Source organism: Belonocnema kinseyi, chromosome 3 (genome assembly GCF_010883055.1).
Source record: "Belonocnema kinseyi isolate 2016_QV_RU_SX_M_011 chromosome 3, B_treatae_v1, whole genome shotgun sequence".
Lineage (NCBI taxonomy): Eukaryota > Metazoa > Arthropoda > Insecta > Hymenoptera > Cynipidae > Belonocnema > Belonocnema kinseyi.
Genome location: NC_046659.1, coordinates 106293510 through 106311647, shown reverse-complemented (window position 1 = coordinate 106311647; position 18138 = coordinate 106293510). Strand labels below are relative to the sequence as shown.

The 18138-nt window shown below is 32.8% G+C and overlaps 1 protein-coding gene across 1 annotated transcript; it reads left to right on the top strand.

Moving 5' to 3' along the window:
* The first annotated feature begins 14113 nt into the window (after nucleotides 1-14113).
* LOC117169982 (protein GVQW3-like) lies at nucleotides 14114-14530 on the top strand. The gene has a single exon (XM_033356495.1). It carries the CDS (start codon nucleotides 14114-14116, stop codon nucleotides 14528-14530), a length of 417 nt encoding a protein of 138 aa, XP_033212386.1.
* Nucleotides 14531-18138: the final 3608 nt, after the last annotated feature.

Here is an 18138-nt window from a genome sequence, read left to right as displayed (position 1 = left end):
GGAGCTCTTCTTAATATTTTGACACCAAAATCATGTCGATACACCTTACCGACTGCGAGTAAAGCCACCCACGCTTTAACTTGACAGACTGTAGTTAAATTTACAGTTAAGAAATGTAATTTACATTTTTTGTTTAAACTAACTTTCAAACTAAAAAATAAACCTCTCAGCGAAGATAGTAATCTTTTTATCGATAAAAGACAAGTTTTCAACAAAATAGACGAATAGTTGAATATAAAAGCAAAGAGTCGAATTTCTAGCCAAAAAAATTATTCTTTTATCAAGGGTATTAAATGTTAATGAGAAACAAACATTACAACCAAAAGTTTAGTAAAATTTGTAGTTCAGAAAACAAACTTTTAGTAAAAAAAATATGTTAACCAAAAAAAAGAATTTTCAGCCCAAAAGATTAATTGTGTATCAATAAACAATAAATTGTAACCAAAAAAATAAATTTGAAATTAACTACCCTCATTTCTAAATGCAATTTCGAACTAAAAACTTAATTTCTCACAAAGATTGAAAAATTTTTAAAAATGGATGAATTTTAAACAGAAATTTAATTTTTAGTAAAAAACTAATGTTATACCAAAGAACTAAATTTATAACCAATGAAGATTGATGTCTTACCAATGCTTTACAGTTTGAAACAAAAAGATTAATTTTCTACCAATGAGATTAATTTGTAATTAAATACATGCATTGTCTACAAACCTATAATTTTCGTAAAAATATAATAGTTAATTTTTTAGTTAAAGAGATAATGAAAATGACATATTAACAACAACAAAAAGACTTTTCAGCTACAATATTGAAGCTTCTTGTTTTTTGTTCTCAGAATTTATTTTCAACTCGAAATAAAGTGGTTGAAAACTTTCAAAGTAATTAGGTTAAGTATCTTCAATATTTGTATGACTACAAACATATTAAAAAAGCCCTCATTGTTAAAAACGTTGTTTAATGTGTTTAAAGATAACACTTCATCTCAAAACCCTTTTCTATTTAGAAATCGTCTGTTATGTTTTCAAACATAATATAAAAAATTTTACGTAACGGCGATGAGGATAAGACCAAAAACAAATTATTTAAAAAAATGATTTACCTAAGAAATTTTTGTAGACGGAAAAAAAGATATGTAAATAAAAAATAAAGAAAGTTTAACCGCAGGGCAGCATAAATTAAAAAATATTCTAAAAATATGTCAATTAGTTATTAAAATGCGCCCCCCAAGAAATGTGAAACAGACTATAACATTTTGTTGGCCTGCTCCTCATCGCCGTTACGTTAAATTTTTTATATTATATTTAAAAACATGAAAGACGTTTCCCAAACAAAAAAGGGTTTTTAACATGAAGCAAAAAAATGAGAAAAATTTTTTAACACAAAATTATTTTCAATATTTTTGTAGCCATACAAATATGGAAGTTACCTTACGTAAGTACTACTTGCAATTCACCAATTTAAAACAATTTTTCACTTCCATAAAAAATAAAAATGATATTAATAATGATATAACATGAATATTTCGAATAACTATTTATATGTTAGAAGCTTTTAACACCTTATTTCTAATTGTAATTAAATTCTGAGAATTGAAAGCAAGAAAATAAGTATTGTCAGTTTTTTTTTTAAATTTATATAAACATAAGTATTATAAGATTTTTAAGAAAACTAAAAAAAAATTTTTAATATATCAAATGTGTCAGAAAAGATTTTACGACATTTAAAAAAATTGTTCTATTTTATAGAATATTACAAAACATTAGGAAAATTTCATTTCCTATTCTAAGATGTTTAGGAATGTTTGAGAAATTTGTAAGAAATCAAGGAATATTTGGTCAATTTTCTGAAATGTTTTGAAATTTGTGAATATTTCTTATCTATATGGCTCGTCTCAAATTTCTAAAAATATTTTCAACTGCCTCAAATTTTTCTTAAAATTTTAAAAATTCATTTAAAATCTAAAAAAAATTACCTTCTAATCTTCTACATTTTCGCAAGCATTTGAAGAAAATTTGTTCATGCTTTTGACATTTCGAGATTCGTTAAGGCCCTTAAAGTTTATTTTTGACAGCTTCAAAAATTGGAATTTCTAATAATCTTCTAAAGTTCAAATTATTTATGAATCTCTTGAATTCTACTTAATTTTTCCTGAATTCCCTCGACTTTTTATATTTAAAAAAATTTGATAGTCTTACGGACTCGAAAATTTTGCTCTAAAATCTCTAAGATTCTTTGCAGAAAATTGTAGAAAATCGTTTGATATTTCCAGAAAACTTTCGCAATTTCCTTTTAAAGTTGGTTTTTCGAAATAAAACTTCTTAAAAAATTTCGTACGAGTATTAAGAAAATTCTTTTGTTCTATTCTCGTTATTTTCCTCATTGTTTCTTAATTCTTCTAAATTGAAAAAAGTTGCCTGTAAAATCACTCAGATTCTTCTTTGATATGTTTTTAAATCTTTTGTCAGGTGTTGAAATGTTCTTAAATGATCTCTTGAAATTAAATTTTTCGAAATAAAAAATAATTTAGTTATTCCTAGGAACTTAATTTTTTTTTAATTCTCGTCAAACCTTACAAAATTCTTCAAAAATCCTTACAAGTTATAATTATTTTTCAATCGTTTAAAATTCTTTTAACCTTTCTTAAACTTACTTACATTTGAAAGTACATTCTTTAAACCAACATAAACTTTAAAAAAAAGTGCAACAAAACTGCACGAGAAGGCTTTAAAAGAATTATTTTCCTTAATTTTTCTAAAATTATCCAATATGGAAAAATTGAAAAAGTCTAAAAAATATTTTTACACGCTTTGAAATAATTTTAGGAAATGTTAAAAAATGTTTTATGATCTCTTTTCAATTTTCTCTTAGAATTCATCGCAAAGCAATCGTTTAAAAAGTTGCCATAAACTTTCTTTCATTCTCTCGACGGCCTGGACGCCCTAAAAAATTCAGTGCAAATTCTGTTTACGTAAAAACTTCTAATAGCTAGTTAGCCTCTGAAAGTGAATCGTCCAGTCGGGCGAGATCGGTTCGTCCTCGTGCATTTTCGGTTTTGAACGAGGCTTGTCTTCGAAGCGTGTAACAGAGCAGATTCAACGACAAGCGACATTTGTCCGCTTTTTACTGCAAAGTTTTTTTGTTCCCCTTTCTTACGGCCCAAGCACCGTTGTGTTCTTTTTACAGCCAATTTTCTATTGTTGAAACTCCATTTTCTATAATATTCGCTTTTTTTAGTTTTTAATTCATCGCTTTAGTTGAAAATTTGACCAATTTATTACAGGAATCGTTTTTTAAATAAAAACTATTTTTTTCTCATTTAATATTTCTATCTATGATTTAAAATTTATACTTTACAATAAAAATTGACCTTCCGTAGTTAAACATTAGACTATATGGCTGAAAATTCAAATTATAAAAATTCTGTATTTGCAATTTTTTACTCAATATACCAAAAACTTGTGAATTATTTTCATTATAAGCGAAATTTAAAAAAATGTTGGGTGATTAAGGTTGTTTGGGAGAATTTCAATGATTTTAGTGGATTTCAAGGAATATTAAGGTATTTTAAGAAATGTTTGAGCACCATAAAGTATTTTAAAGAATTTCAAAAAATTCACAGTATTCACCGATATTTTCTAAGCTTCTGAGGGATAATACGAGGTTTAAATGGAATATGAAATGTTTAAGAGTTTTAAGATTTTTTTGCCTGAAAAAGAATTTATGAAATTTTTTTCCAAGTTGTTACCAGATAAGAAAATAGCATTCATTTGATTGAACCTTGATTATATTCTAAACGATAAAATCGTATCTTGTGAGAAAAAAGGCAGTGTCTGATCTGCCGTTACTGGCAAAAATCTTCTCTGCTGGTACCTGCAATAAATTTCTCTGCCAGTACATTACTAAATAACGTTATTGTACATAATTGCATTTGCATACCATTTTTTAAACATTTTTATTATACAGCTACATTGTTATTTTCACTTTCCTGTCGAAAAGTCAATATCTAAATTAAATTTTTTCACTAAAAGATAGCTACTTCTGTATCGATAGTTTCAAAAAATTGTGGCTGTCACAGATTTTTCTGACAAATTTAAAATTAGAAAAATTTCCATCTTTGTCATCCGACAATGTAATAATATGTACATTCTAAATTTTGTTGTGTTTTTCACGTTCAATCAGTTTGAAGAAGCATGCATATTTCTTTTGAAATGAATCTTATGAAACGTTTGTTAAGAACAAAATAATTTGTAGAATTTTTTCTACTTTTACAGGATGTTTTCTTTCAGCCCAGACCTATTTTCTTCAAGCTCTGTTTATGTACATTATCTGAAGGTAAACAGATCCAAAATTTCGTTACTCTTCTCTAATAAATAATGTCTCAAAGCCTCAGAATTTTCCCAAGATTTAAGAAAATTGCGGAAAAATCTTCAGAAATAAATGTTAATTTAAATTGTTCTTTCATTATTATAATTATGCCCGGTAAAACAAATTTTCTACCGAAATTATGATTCTTATTGGTTTAATTGGGAACGAATTTTAACTATCAGCGGATCGTTTTCTTCCGCCATTTTTTCTTAAAATTGTATTCAGCATATTTTAATTTAATATTATTTATAAAATTTTGATTCTTTAAATTATGTTACGCTCAATTTACATTGGTAAAATAAATATTTAAAAGGATTGCAATATAATTAAAGTCTTGAATTTTGTTTTAAATTAAAGGAAAAACTTTGAATACGTTTAACGGATTTCTAATTAAAATTACAAATATAAACAATTTGGGAGAGTTACATTTCTCATTTTTTATAAACTTTGTCTCTGTTGTAGGGATAAGGATATAAAATATAAATTTAAAAACGAATTCAATAGCAAATAGTCCAGGATTCCTATTTAGCAAATTATGCTTATTTATTCTAAGGTCCATATTCATAAAACAGCGAAACTGTTTTAAATTATTGAAGCTTGCATTAAAAAAAGAGAATAATTTAAAAACTGAGATTTCCAGTGATAAGAAATTTTTTAATTTTAACGCTTTTCATTTAATCGCGTGCAAGTATTAGAAACATTTCATAATAAATTATTTCATTATTTGATTTATTATTTAACAATTTAAAATTATTTAATTTCAAATTATCAATGTGATCAAATTTAATTGATTTTAATAATAAATATATTCAGGTATAACACATTTTTTCCACAAGAAATAACTTTCTTATGTTTTGACACAATTTTAATTGAAATGAAAACAATAGTAGGTTTATTGAAACAAATAGAGTTAAAATATTTTTTAAAATATATTCTACGTGAAAATTGTAGCGTGCAACATTTTATTTTGACCTGCTGATTACCAGAAAATATTACATAAGAACAAAACCTATTTCAAAACTGGACTACTACACCCTTTTAATATCTGTTATTTATTTCACATTATTTTTTATTGACAGTTATTGTAGGAAACGTACAGGAACAGCATTTTTTAAATAAATAATAAATTATCGTATCTTTCCGTAGTTTGAACAAAAAATCCGGGTTTATTTTTAAAACATTTTTTGAGAACTAAGTAAATAATACGCGTATCAACAAAAAGTAGTTTAAGCTAAAATATTATACATTTTTGAGATTAACAATATAGTTACTCGAAAATTTTTTGGATCTCGTATGGCTTTACCAAAAAGCATTTATTTTTTTAATAACATTTTTGAAAATTAAAACAAAAACTATTTAGTTTATCAAAAAATCAAATTAAAAGCAAAAAATGTGATTTTACTAAATCATATAGCAAATATTTGTCTATTTATTATTTAAACATTCAAACACCAGCATTTTAAACTTGTAATAATTTTAAAACAGGAACTTTTATAAACCGCATTGAACAGTTAGATACAAACTAACCTTATTAATCTCCAAATGATGAAGAGAAATATTTAATAAAAAATTGTATTTTCATCAAAAAAAAGGTTTTAATTTGACTTCTCAAAACCAAAATATGAGTTTAAAACGAAAAGCAATTGTTATACGAGATGGTTAAATTCTTAAACAAAAAGGATGGCATTAATAAAAAATGACAGCCGATCACATGAGCAGAGCAGTTTTTAAGCAAAAATAGGTCAATTTTAAGGTGTTTTAATGGTACGAGTTCAAATTAAAAATCCTACAAAAATGAATAACGGTGTTCTATTAACGAATGAAAAATATTAAAAAACAGTTAATTATTGCACTTTTTCTACAATTTTATCAGCGATGTGAATATTTATGCGATTTTTCGCTATAGCTTTTTCTATCAAGTATGGCTATGCTTTTCCCCCTCCTATATGTTACGTGATTAATTAAGTTTACTCTAAAGTTACATTAATGAAATTACTTTTATTTAGAACTATCTTTATAGTATGACCTAGCAGTCTTGCCAATAGATTCTCGCTTGTATTTTTGAATGTATTTATCATTAAAAATAAATTAAATATCTTATTCCATACAAACTATTTTGTCAGTGATTTTGAATAAAGAAAATTTATCAACGGATATTTGTTTATAATTTTGTTTACTTAATTGTATAAACAAATTCCTATAATTTGCATTAATGGGCAAAAAAGAATTGTTTCTTCTTTTTATATTGTAGAAAACATTTTGCCAGTGATTTTAATTAAAGACAAATTCTTAGCAGATATTTGTTGATTTCAAAATCCGCTATTGTTATCGTCCGCGGTTAGTCATGTATTGAGCGGATAGACCTGGCCGTCCATGCCGGGCATCTAGAACTAAAACAAGTTCTGTATCCAGATTGAGGATCTTCAGGAAATGTCCAAATCTTTTCCCCAGGCGCCCATAATCTTTGGGACTAAATCGCTACGAATAAGTGTCCTAGTTGAACCAGGGTCATACAGCACATCGACTGTGAAAGAATCGGTAGAAACCTCAAGTTGCACTTTAACACGTGACAGCTCAGTCTGTACAACTCCGGCGATTTGTGATGGACATGAATCTCTGGAGCAGGGTTCCGCAGTAAACCAAATGGTGTCGTTCTCCGCTTCCTGTTTTAAATGAGAAAAGGTACCTACAGGACGCGGCAAACCACTATCCTTTTCGTGCACAAAAACTTTAACAACAATTGAAGATAAGGCCCCATTGGAAGACGCGGTATCCAAAATAAAATCATTAAGTGACACACTAGCACCCTTATAATCTACAAAATCGTTTATGGATGAAACGGATGTTACCGCAGGTTTAGAGACGTCTAACTCGGCATTAACGGTCTCCTTACTTTAAGAGGCAGTAGGGACCGGTTCTACTGCTTTCTTTCGGCGTTTTCCGAGCAATCCATGCATGTCCTGATCGTGAAGCCGTCCTCTTTACAAGCGAAGCAAACCAATTTACAGAGGCTGAGCGCTGTTTCCCAACGAACGTATCGTTACTATTCTGGCCTCCATTGTCCGTACTGTTACCGCCATTTCCGCCCCTTCTACAATTTCTACCCTTTACCCTGACCGTTAGGAGGCATACAGGTAGCCCCAGCAACATTTTTCGTCGTTGTAACGGATCGACAAAGAGAGCGGCGAATAACCCTATAAAATACAGGCCTGAGTCCCCTATGGACCCAATCCAACTGTTTTTCTGTCAGCATATCATTCTCGAGCAAATTGATTAGGCTTGTTTTCACGCTGCCTCCTAGCATAGATCTGCATCCAGACGTGCCTCTCGAAATTGTCGTCTCCGAAACGTTGTCTGAGTGCCTTTTTAAATTGAACCCAATTCCCGAACTTTAACTCGTGGTTTTCAAACCCTTTAAACGCGATTCCTTGTGATAGGACTGGCATGGCTAGCAAGAGCTCTTCATCGGAGCCTTGGATAAGCCTTGTACAGTCCTCTACGCGTGTTAGAAAATCCTCGGCACTGATCTTATAACTTCCTTAAAAAATAATCTTCCAATTTAAAACAATTTAACCAAACCCCTTATAATATTATAACGGCAGGGTGATGGGGTAGAGCCATCTGATCTGCCATAATTGGCACTTTTACGGTTAAACTCCTCGTCGAGCTCCAGATTTTGGCCTTTTTAGAGTCTTATGCCCGTCGAATCTCGCTAGCCTGTATTTATCAGGCTACCCTGATGATAGAAAAGAGCCTCTTTTTCCTGATTTACCGAGGTACTATATTTTGTGCCGTCACAAAGGTTCAAAGAGCTAAACCGTGTCGCGTTAGGATTGTTTGAAGTATCTCGAGAATTGTTTTTCGTAACAGTGTCTTGGAAAACACTAGGTAAATGTAATGAGTTAAAGTGGGTCGCTCCTGATAAGCTCATAGTATTTCGTTTTACTTTTTTAGTATAGGCGCTCTGGAGAACACTCGGAAAATTGAAGATATTCCTTCGAGTATCCTTCGAAAATCTAAATGCATCGAAAATGGAAAAAGTGTCGTTTATCTGGAGAGAAGACCGATCTGTTATCGAAAGGAAACCCGGGAAACCATTTAAGTTGGCGTAATTGAACGAGACTCCCTCATTTCCGGGGGTTATATGGGTGGGCGCAACCGCATAGCTAGCACGGGTGTCCTGACACTATATGAGGATTGCATGGTTTTTACAAATGTGGTGAGTCAATTGCGTTTCTCATTCTTACAGCCAAGGACGTGATATTCACCGTAGTGACGCTGCTTTGCACGATCAAGGTTACAGAATTAGGAATGATGACCGAAGCTATTGACTTATCAGAGCGCAGTTCCTCCTTATCCTGATCAGTGGCGTCAGCGGTCAGATAGGTGACATCGCATTCAATCGATGGTAGGCCTTTGTACATTTTAACCCCCTTCCTTAATCGCAAACATCTTTCACTACCAGTACCGGAAGTTTCTAGTTAAAAGATTCTAAAGCCCTCGAGAGTTGACTATCATCCAAGTAATAGATCAGGTGTCTCCACTTCCGAAAAATAGGTACCTCATTTATCGAATCTAAAAGCATTATTTTGAATTTTTATCCGTTCCCTCAAAATCGGGAAAATACTTGAAATTTGCTCCAAAATGTAGGTTGTGTGATGCCCAGAACCGTTAACCAAACAAACAAAAACATACAATATTGTAACAGTACATTGTTATACATACAGAGATATGCATGGAAAATATATGGTTAAATCAAATAAATCGATAAGAATTGAATACAAATAAACATGTGAATAAATAGTGAATCGGTATAAAGATTGAAATAACGATCTTGAACTAACAGTAGGGCTATACGCGTTCACATCTACCACTTCAATATTTAAACAACAAAAAGTAAATCAATCAAGTGCTCATAGCAGCCCAAGGGTTGGAAGGGGGAGGGGGTGTACGTATCTCGAAAGTCAAAAGTCTAAGTTCCTCGTTTTATCCTGCATATCCCGGCCTTCACTATTAAAATGTAAATACTTCATTCAAATTTTAGTTTCCAGGTCCAAGTTGAATGGTTGATTTATTTTGTTATTTATACCGGCCATTAAAACTGTTAATTTGAATTAACTTTTCAGATCAACAATTTCATTCCAAATCCTCAATCTACTTCAACAAGAAAGTCTGAGTGTAATTGCTTTCTATTTCCTTAAAATACATTTGTTCCAATTATTATAATTTTACATAATTAGTTGAATAATTAATATTAAGTAATAAACATTGTTTGAATAAGGGCATGCTATATTTAGAATAAGAAATAGCCGGTACTGAGCATATGGTAGATTAAAGGCAAGGAATGGAAAGTTAGGATGGAGTGGAGAAAGGAAAGTAAAACGGCGGTAGTGGAATTGGAGAGCTGGAAAGAAAAATTAGGGATAATGCGTAAAAAACATAGGATAAGATAATAAATAAAAACGGGGAGATTCTAAGAGACTGGATAGAGGACAGAGGCTGGGCGGTTACTGCAAGGGTGGGAGGAAATAGAGAAATTCGCAGTGGAAGGGAGAGTGGAATAAGACCATCAGCCATTAAGTTTGTTGATACAGTGGGGTTCGTCGTTAGCGGAGAGGGTGTTATAAGCGACAAAGGCGATATAAAAGTATCAGGAGCAGTTGGACAACGTAAGCTTTGACGGGGAGTTCGTGGACGAGATATAAGAGGATGTTAAAGAAAAAGTGAAACATTGTGTGCAAAAGAAGGTATTTAGGAAAAAGAAGGGAATGGTGAAGCGGTGGTGGGATAAGAAATGTAAAATGATGAGCAATGTGAACAAGAAGTGCAGGAATCGGCCTGGACGGGGTAGAGAACGAAGCGTGGCTCTTTGGCACACAAGAGGATAGGCAGAGGCTGAAGGGAGTAGTGGAAAAGGTATTAGGAGGGAATGATACCCAAGAGGGTGGAGGGGGTGTCGTTCATACCAATGTATAAGAAAGGGGGTAGGAAGAGGTAGAAAAATTATAGTGGTGTTACGCTAATGAATATTCCATAGAAAATATACACGATGGTGTTGGCAGATAGGCTGCGCAATAGTTTTAAGGGGAAAGGAATATTGTCGGAGAAGCAGACCGAATTTAGGTAGGAAAGGAGTACTTTTGACAATATGTACGTCTTGCAACACGTGGTGGACAGAGAACTAACCAAAAAGAGTGCCAAAGTCTTTACGCTTTTGTAGATCTGAAGGGGGCGTTCCCTTCGTTGGACAAGGGGATGCTGTATGAGGAAGTGGAAGAGAGGGGAGTGAAGAGTGGCCTGATAGAGAGGGTAAGAGAGGTATATGAGGAGATAAAGGATAGGGTTAAAGGAAGGGAGGGAGTCTTAGAGGGATTCTGGATGGATAGAGGGTTGAGGCAAGGATGCCCTCTTAGCACAACGCTTTTCGCGATTTTGATCGCGTATATGGAAAGTAAGCTAGCAGCCAGAGTGGTAGGTGTAGTTAGGATAGAAGTATTCAGGATATGGTCACTCGCGTATGCAGATGACATAGTGCTGCTAGCAAAGAGCGAAGAGGAAGTAAAAGAGATGATGAAAATATTGAGAAGATACTTGGATAAAAATAGGTTAGAGTTAAATACGGACAAGTCGAAGGTTATGGTGTTCAGGAAAGAAGGTGGATAAGACAAGGGACAGGAGTGGAAGTGGAAGGGAAAAGCGGTGCAGGAGGAGAAAGAGTTTGTATAACTAGGCTTCCTGTTTCGAATAAATGAGAAAGTAGATGGTCATGTATAAGAGAGGGTGAGAAGGGCACATTTGGCGATGAGGCAGGTGTGGGGGCAGAAGAAGAGGTAGTTCGCAGATGATTTTGTAAGAAGAATAAAATAGTTTGATTCGCTAGTGATAAGTGTCTTATTTTACGGAGTGAAAGTGTGGTGGTGGAAGGTAAGTGAGGAGCTGAATAGGATACAGTGGAGGTATGTTGAGTGGACACTAGGGTAGGCAAGGAATAGGCCGAACTATATTGTCTGAAGGGAGACCGTATTAACGAGTTTAGGGATTACAACACGAAGTCGAGTGTGTAAATATGAGTAGAAATTTTTGGAAGAGAAAGGATTTAAGCTGGTTAGGGAGTGTTGGTGCGAGAAGGAGAACAGACGTAGTGGTGCAAAGATGGAGGTGGAAAGGAAAAGGTATTTTAGAATATCAAGGAAGTCAGAAACTTATAGCGAGAATGAGATGCGGTTGCATGTATAATTATAATAGGTTCTGACTGTCTAGAGAGAAGGGAATGTGTGAATCTTGTGGGAAGGGGGATGCAAAAGTTGAGCAATGCAAGGCATAGCGATGAAAGAGAGATACGTGTGAGGTAAGGCGAGGCACAGCGAGGAACGTTAGGATATAGAAGCGAGCGGATTAGTTATAAGGTGTGGATGTATTGTAATTTGTAAGATACAGTTGTAAGAAAATTCTGTAAAAAATGAAAGTGTAAGCAAGTTAATTTTTCAAGGCCAGCAGCCCGAAACTAAAGTCGTAGGAGGTGAGAAATATGGTCGGTGGTAATTCCTTTCCTCTAGGTGCTGGTTAATCCTGCAAAACCTTAGAAGTGACGACTTGTCACTTACTTCCGCGGTATGGTTGTTATTCTCTGAGATTTGACCAACACTTTCCGTAGTCCTAAACTGAGTGTAGTGCCGCATGAAGTGTGCAGTGTTAACGTTCGTGAAAAGAAATCTAGTTTCGATTGAGCAGAAGCTTTAGGACGCATTTTAAATATTTTTGAGACCACTTTTTTCTTAATTTGAAAATTCCGCGTACGGACATTTATAGTAATAAAATAGACGAAAAATTTATCTAACAAAAATAATAAAAAGTAAAAAATTTCATTTCATGGTCAAACTATGTAGGATACGAAAAAAGTTGAATTATGAAAAATTGTTACCCCAAAAAATATATACAAGTTCGTTAAAAATCACATCTTTACAGGGTGCGCACTGTTTGTTTTATTCATGAAAAAGAAGATTAAATGTAAAAAATAAAATAAAAAGTTTGTCGAAAAATGATGAAAGTTAAGAAAAAAAATTTAACAAAACCTACTAAGAAATTTCTGCCGAGATTAGAGCGCGCATTGCGATTGTCCCGCTGAGAATGTGTACCTTAAAGCCTACAGAGCTTCCAGCAACTTAATCTTTGACTATAATTAATTAAATGGGCAATTCAGAGTATTGTGCGTATTGGCTTAGATGAACGCAAAAAGCCATAATTTTCATGGGTGTTTTATGAAAATCAATTATCATTAATTTTCGCCAAAATTATCCCTCTTATAACAAAATTTATATTACAGGAATATGTATTTTGATGAGATCTATAATTTTAGTTAAAAACATTTTTTTAAATTTTGCATATTGGCTTACGTAAACGCAAAAAAACCATGATTTTTATAATTTTTTTAATGGTTATACCCTGAAAACCGCCTTTTCGCCAATTTTAACTATCATATTCGTAATGAGCGCATCAAAATACTCAAGTATATGAAGTTTGAAGAAAGTCGGAGCATTCAATTATTTGCAAATGTATCCACAAAAATTTCTTCGCTTTCTTTTGAATCCAATTTTATCATTCGTGTTCAATGTTTTTTTAATAATCGGAGCCAATTGGTTAGAAGCATTGTACTTGAATCTGATTATGCCTTTTTGCGAAGGAAAAATTCAACGCTTTTCTTTTAAAATCATAAGGGTAGAGATAGGGATTATTGCTGAAACTAGATTTAGCTTCTTATGTACTATCTTTTTATTATTCACGTATCTAAGGCAAACACAAATTTATTTAACAAAATATTAAACACGTTGAGTAGTTCAAGGAATGCGAGTTGCGAACTCAAAGTTATTGGAGAAAAAAATGGCATAATTAAGTATAAAGCTTATAATAATCTAAAGGTCTGCATACACAGAAAAATTTTGCTAGCATCCTTAAATATGGTTTGAGTAAAATTTGACTGAATGGGAATATTTTGCTCTAATATGCAAGACAAAAATAATTGTGACCTTTAATGACTACAGAACTTGGGGTTTTCAATATCACAATATTGTTCATCTTCTTTTGACCTTTATACCCTTAAATTACTTCATGTGCATTGTATTTATGAAGCATATTTTTTAATGATCTTGCAGTATTCTTTTTATCAACTTACTATAATAAAGTTTTCTTCTATAAAAAAACTTCAGTATACAATGTAGTGAAGTTTTCTTAAATTTTAAATGTTTAATAAAATTAAATTATAATTTTAAATGGTTAAATTTAAAGCAAAGAAGGTTCGAAACAACTTAAGATAAGACCAAAATTTGAGAAATATTAAGGATTCTTTTTGAAGTAACTAATACTTCGAAGCAAAAACAATTATCCAATATATTTTGGAAGTTTATTAGCAACAAAAAGACACGATTTTTTCTACGTAAAAATTCTGGGTGAAATGTTTTATCGCCGAGGATAATACGAGATCTATTCAAAAAATACGCGGACTCTTTGAATTTCGCGGCTTAAGTTGGTTTCAGGAGAATCCGCTTGATGTCGCTAAGTTCGTACAGATCAGCTGTTTAAAATGCAATATTCCAGTCGCAGATATCTTCGTTTGTTGATAAGCTACACGGTTTTAAGGAAGGAGTGTTTTTTTTGTTTGTCGGATTGTAAAATCGACAGCCGGAAAAAGCAGCCAATTGCTGTGAAATTTTGTGTGAAACTCGGGAAATCTGCAACTGAAACATTTGCCATGCTCAACACGGCCTACGGTGATGTAGCCATGAAGCGGACTGCATGTTTCAAGTGGCATGAACGTTTCAAGGGTGGCCGGCAGTCAATTGGCGATGATGAGCGTCCTGGGTGTCCTTTAACATCAACTGACGAACCACACGTTGACAAAATCATCACCCTAGTGCGCGAAAATCGACGTCTGACCATTAGGGAGCTTGCCGAAGAGTCTGGGATATCAGATGGATCTTGTTACGTGATTTTGACTGAAAAATTGAACATGCACTGCGTCACTGCGGAATTTGTGCCACGCCTGATGACCAAAGACCAACAAGCCAATCGCGTCCGGGTTTGTCAGGAACTGCTTGATCGTTCAGATAAAGATGAGAACTTTTTGTCACGAATTATAACCGGTGATGAATCATACATTTTTTTATGACCTCAATCCGCGTATTTTTTTTACAGAACTCGCATTTTCCACCCTAGGCTTCAGCTGAACAACCTACCAAATGTGTTGAACTTGGCTTTGTAGTGCCCACACGCGCTAATAGCTTTCTACAGGTCCTAAGTTCCCCCATCTAGTTTGGGCATATTGTCAAGAATAACATGAGGACCTTTAAAGAGTCAACATGAGTCAGAAAAAAACTGTTAGATGTCTACAATCTCTAACTTTTTCAGCGTATAATAAGGGATCCGCAGTTCGCGCGCAACTTTTTCAACCTTGGCTAACACAACACGACGCTAACGCCAGCAATGAAAATCAGGCGCATTACTGATTTGTCTAAGTTTTGAACTACTTGTGGTAACTGTGCTACAGTCACTAAGATAGGCACCACAAGATACTTAAAGTGTTACCATAGAGAGATAAGATCCAATAGAATAGCGATAACTTAAGATATTCTCGATTAATGAGAGAACTCAATTGCAGACCCTGCCAATATAAGATAATCATAGTCATATATATTACTATTAGAAAGTACTAATACTCCTAATTATTTTAAACAATTAAAAATTCAAATTCAGTCAGTTAGCTATTTATAGGAAGAAACTGTGTATATTCACACAAGACAGCGATACTCCGCTGATAGAATATATTAGTCGTTGAAATCACACATCTTACAGTATCGATATCATGTACGTGCTGGAACCACTTTTTCAAAAAAGCCTGAGTTTCTCGATATACCAACCATAAATAGACCCCCGAAGTACCCAAATCAACTGTCTTTACGTACCAAGCAGTCGTCTCGACCTGCGAATAAAGAATCGTTTTGACCAAGTTGCGTTTTCTTTTAAATTGTGACCAAAAATACGCTCTGATTAAGCCCTGTACTTTATGACCAATTTAAAATAGTTAACGTATATTTAAGCCTTGAACTTAAGTCCCTTTAGCTAAGATCTACGGTCGTAGCAAAATGAGTCATTTCACAAATAAAACCCGCTGATTTGCAGCTTTTCACTAATGCAAACATCTGTTTGGTCGGAACATGATAACAATTATGATAATAATATTAATAATTATTAATAATAAGGAAAAAAGTGAATAATTAAATAATAACTACAGCAAGGAATCTTTTTATTATTTCACTAGTTAAATAATGTAAATACAGTCTAAAGTGGGCTATTTTACATTGTGGTATTCACTTAATTCTTCAAAAAAATCTGTCAAGGTTTAAATAATGCTTGTTTAATGGTAACTTCAGACGCTTACTTTTTTAGAATACCGAGTTTCAAGATCAATTTACAATGTTCTTGTATTCTAATTTAGTTTATACTTAGTTTATATATTATTTTAAATCTTAATTAAACTGTATGAAAAGTCCATGAAGAGTGAATTTGATTCATATCGGATTACTTCTCGTGTTTTTATACACCTCTTCATACCTGCCATTTTGCTTTTAAAATGTTAAGTTTTGAATAAGCTGCCCGAAAACATCTGTACACTACGTGATGGAGCTGCTATTTTTTTGTATGGAAAATTTGGATCTCGAATTTGAAATCACCTGCCGACAAACCTCGGAAAAGTAATTTTTTTCAGTTTCAATTATTATTTCGGGTAACTGTAATCGGGGTAATTTTGTTGCATTTGAAATTAAGCATATCTAAATTGAATTTTGCATTTAATTCCTATTTATTAACAAAAAATTTTGAAATGAATTAATATTGTGCATCAAGCTTAACTAAAAGAAATTACCAAAGATCGACTGAATCCTTCAATAAATAAATTCATTCTAAGATTCTTCTAAATAAAACTGAGCATTTAAATAGCAGTATCGAGCACATTGATGAAAATCTTGTTAGCAAATCAATTCTACCCCTGTTTCACTAAGATGTCCAGGCTTTGGAAAGAAAGCCCCTTTAAGTTCTGAATATTCTTTCTTACCATGTAACGTGTAAGTACAAAATGTCATACCCAAAGGATACACAACCTTTGTTATTATATCATGCTTTTGAACTGGTCGTTTATTTCCTGTAACTGCGTGCTGAATTGATACTGGTTCGTAGTGATATACTGCGTACGGGTAGTTGCTTGGGACCTCAATTAGCACAGGACGCACTTCTAGCCTCCAGGTGGTTCGAGCATCAGCGATAAACCACTGGGTGAGAGAAGGTTCCACTTTGTCCCAATCTTGAACGGTAAATAAAGATTTGTAAATTTAAAAAAATTTAAATTATTGTAAAAACTAAAAGTTTTCATCCAATCTAAAGTTTCATAAATTAATAAATAACATGAATGGCAAGTGGAATGGAAGCTTCTAATGGGTCCCCTTAGAGTTTACATTTTTCTTGCACCTTCTTCTTTATTCCTTTACACACACCCCACACACTTACTTGGTGGTGGAAGGGGGACCTACAGTTTAAGGTGATTTCCGAATCACCAAGAGCAACAGCCTTAAGTACTTAGAGAAAACCTTCTTCCCTAGAGGTACCGGTCCCACGACTCTCCGGAGATGAACAGCTCCCTTTCTAAGCTAGTGTTCACCGCACGGGCCGCCGAGGCTCTTCCAGAGTGCGAGGCGGGAATCGAACCCGCAGGCCGACGAAATGGGTCCAAATCCTCCTCTTTAGCGCCCACGACCACCTTCCCACTTTGATAAATGGCAAGTGATTGGTTTCATGTAATTAGTTTCTTAATAAAATAATTTAATTATAAAAATCGTAACTTTAATACTTGATTCCGAAGCTTAGTTCGAAAGACTTTTCCATTACTATTAAATAAATTGTATTGATCCTGACATTTGTTTTCTCTTTTTCACTATTCAAATTCTGGCATTCAGTAAAATGCCGAAATATTACGACCCAGACGTTTTATAAATAAAAGAATCAGTCGGAGCGAAATTTCAAGAATATGAGCAGATTCCTGACTAAAATATATCCAGGTATTGTATTATTTTTTCAAAAAGTCATTTTCCAGGCCATTACATTGTTTCTAAATTCTAGGAATTTATTTTATAATTATAGAAAACAGTTAAAGAAGACTTAATAGAATATAATGTATCTTTAGGGATCATAAATATAGTAGTATTAATTAGTTTACAATTCAAGGCACAAATTTCTAATGTATGTCCATAGTTAAGTTCTGGGTCACACATTTTTAGGTTTTTTTTATTTCTAGAATTTTGTGAAATACAAAAGAACTATATATCACTCATGAGGTTTTAGAATATTTTGGAAGATTTTTATGCATTCTAAGTGATCCTTAACAATTTTTTGAATATTCACAAGGAAATAAGCTATCTTTTGGGATTTTCAGGTCCTTAGTTACATATTTTAACGAATTCTTTAGGATCTAAATATTTCAAAGGATTTCAAGCAACTTCAAGGAATATGAGGAAATTGTATGTAAAATAACGGAGATTTATACCTGATATTCTAGTAAAATTTAAAAACTTAATTCAGCAGAGTTATGGAATCTCAAAGAATTTTACAGATTTGACGATACTTTCAAATATTTCCAGAGACTTCTAATGTAAAAGATTTTCGTTTCTTTACAAAAAATATTCATAAAAAGAAACTTTTTGACGACTTTTGAAAATCCTACTATACAGA

Bases quoted from the DNA above. Each gene is read 5' to 3' on its own strand.
- LOC117169982 (XM_033356495.1), top strand. From the start codon at position 14,114: ATGCTCAACACGGCCTACGGTGATGTAGCCATGAAGCGGACTGCATGT.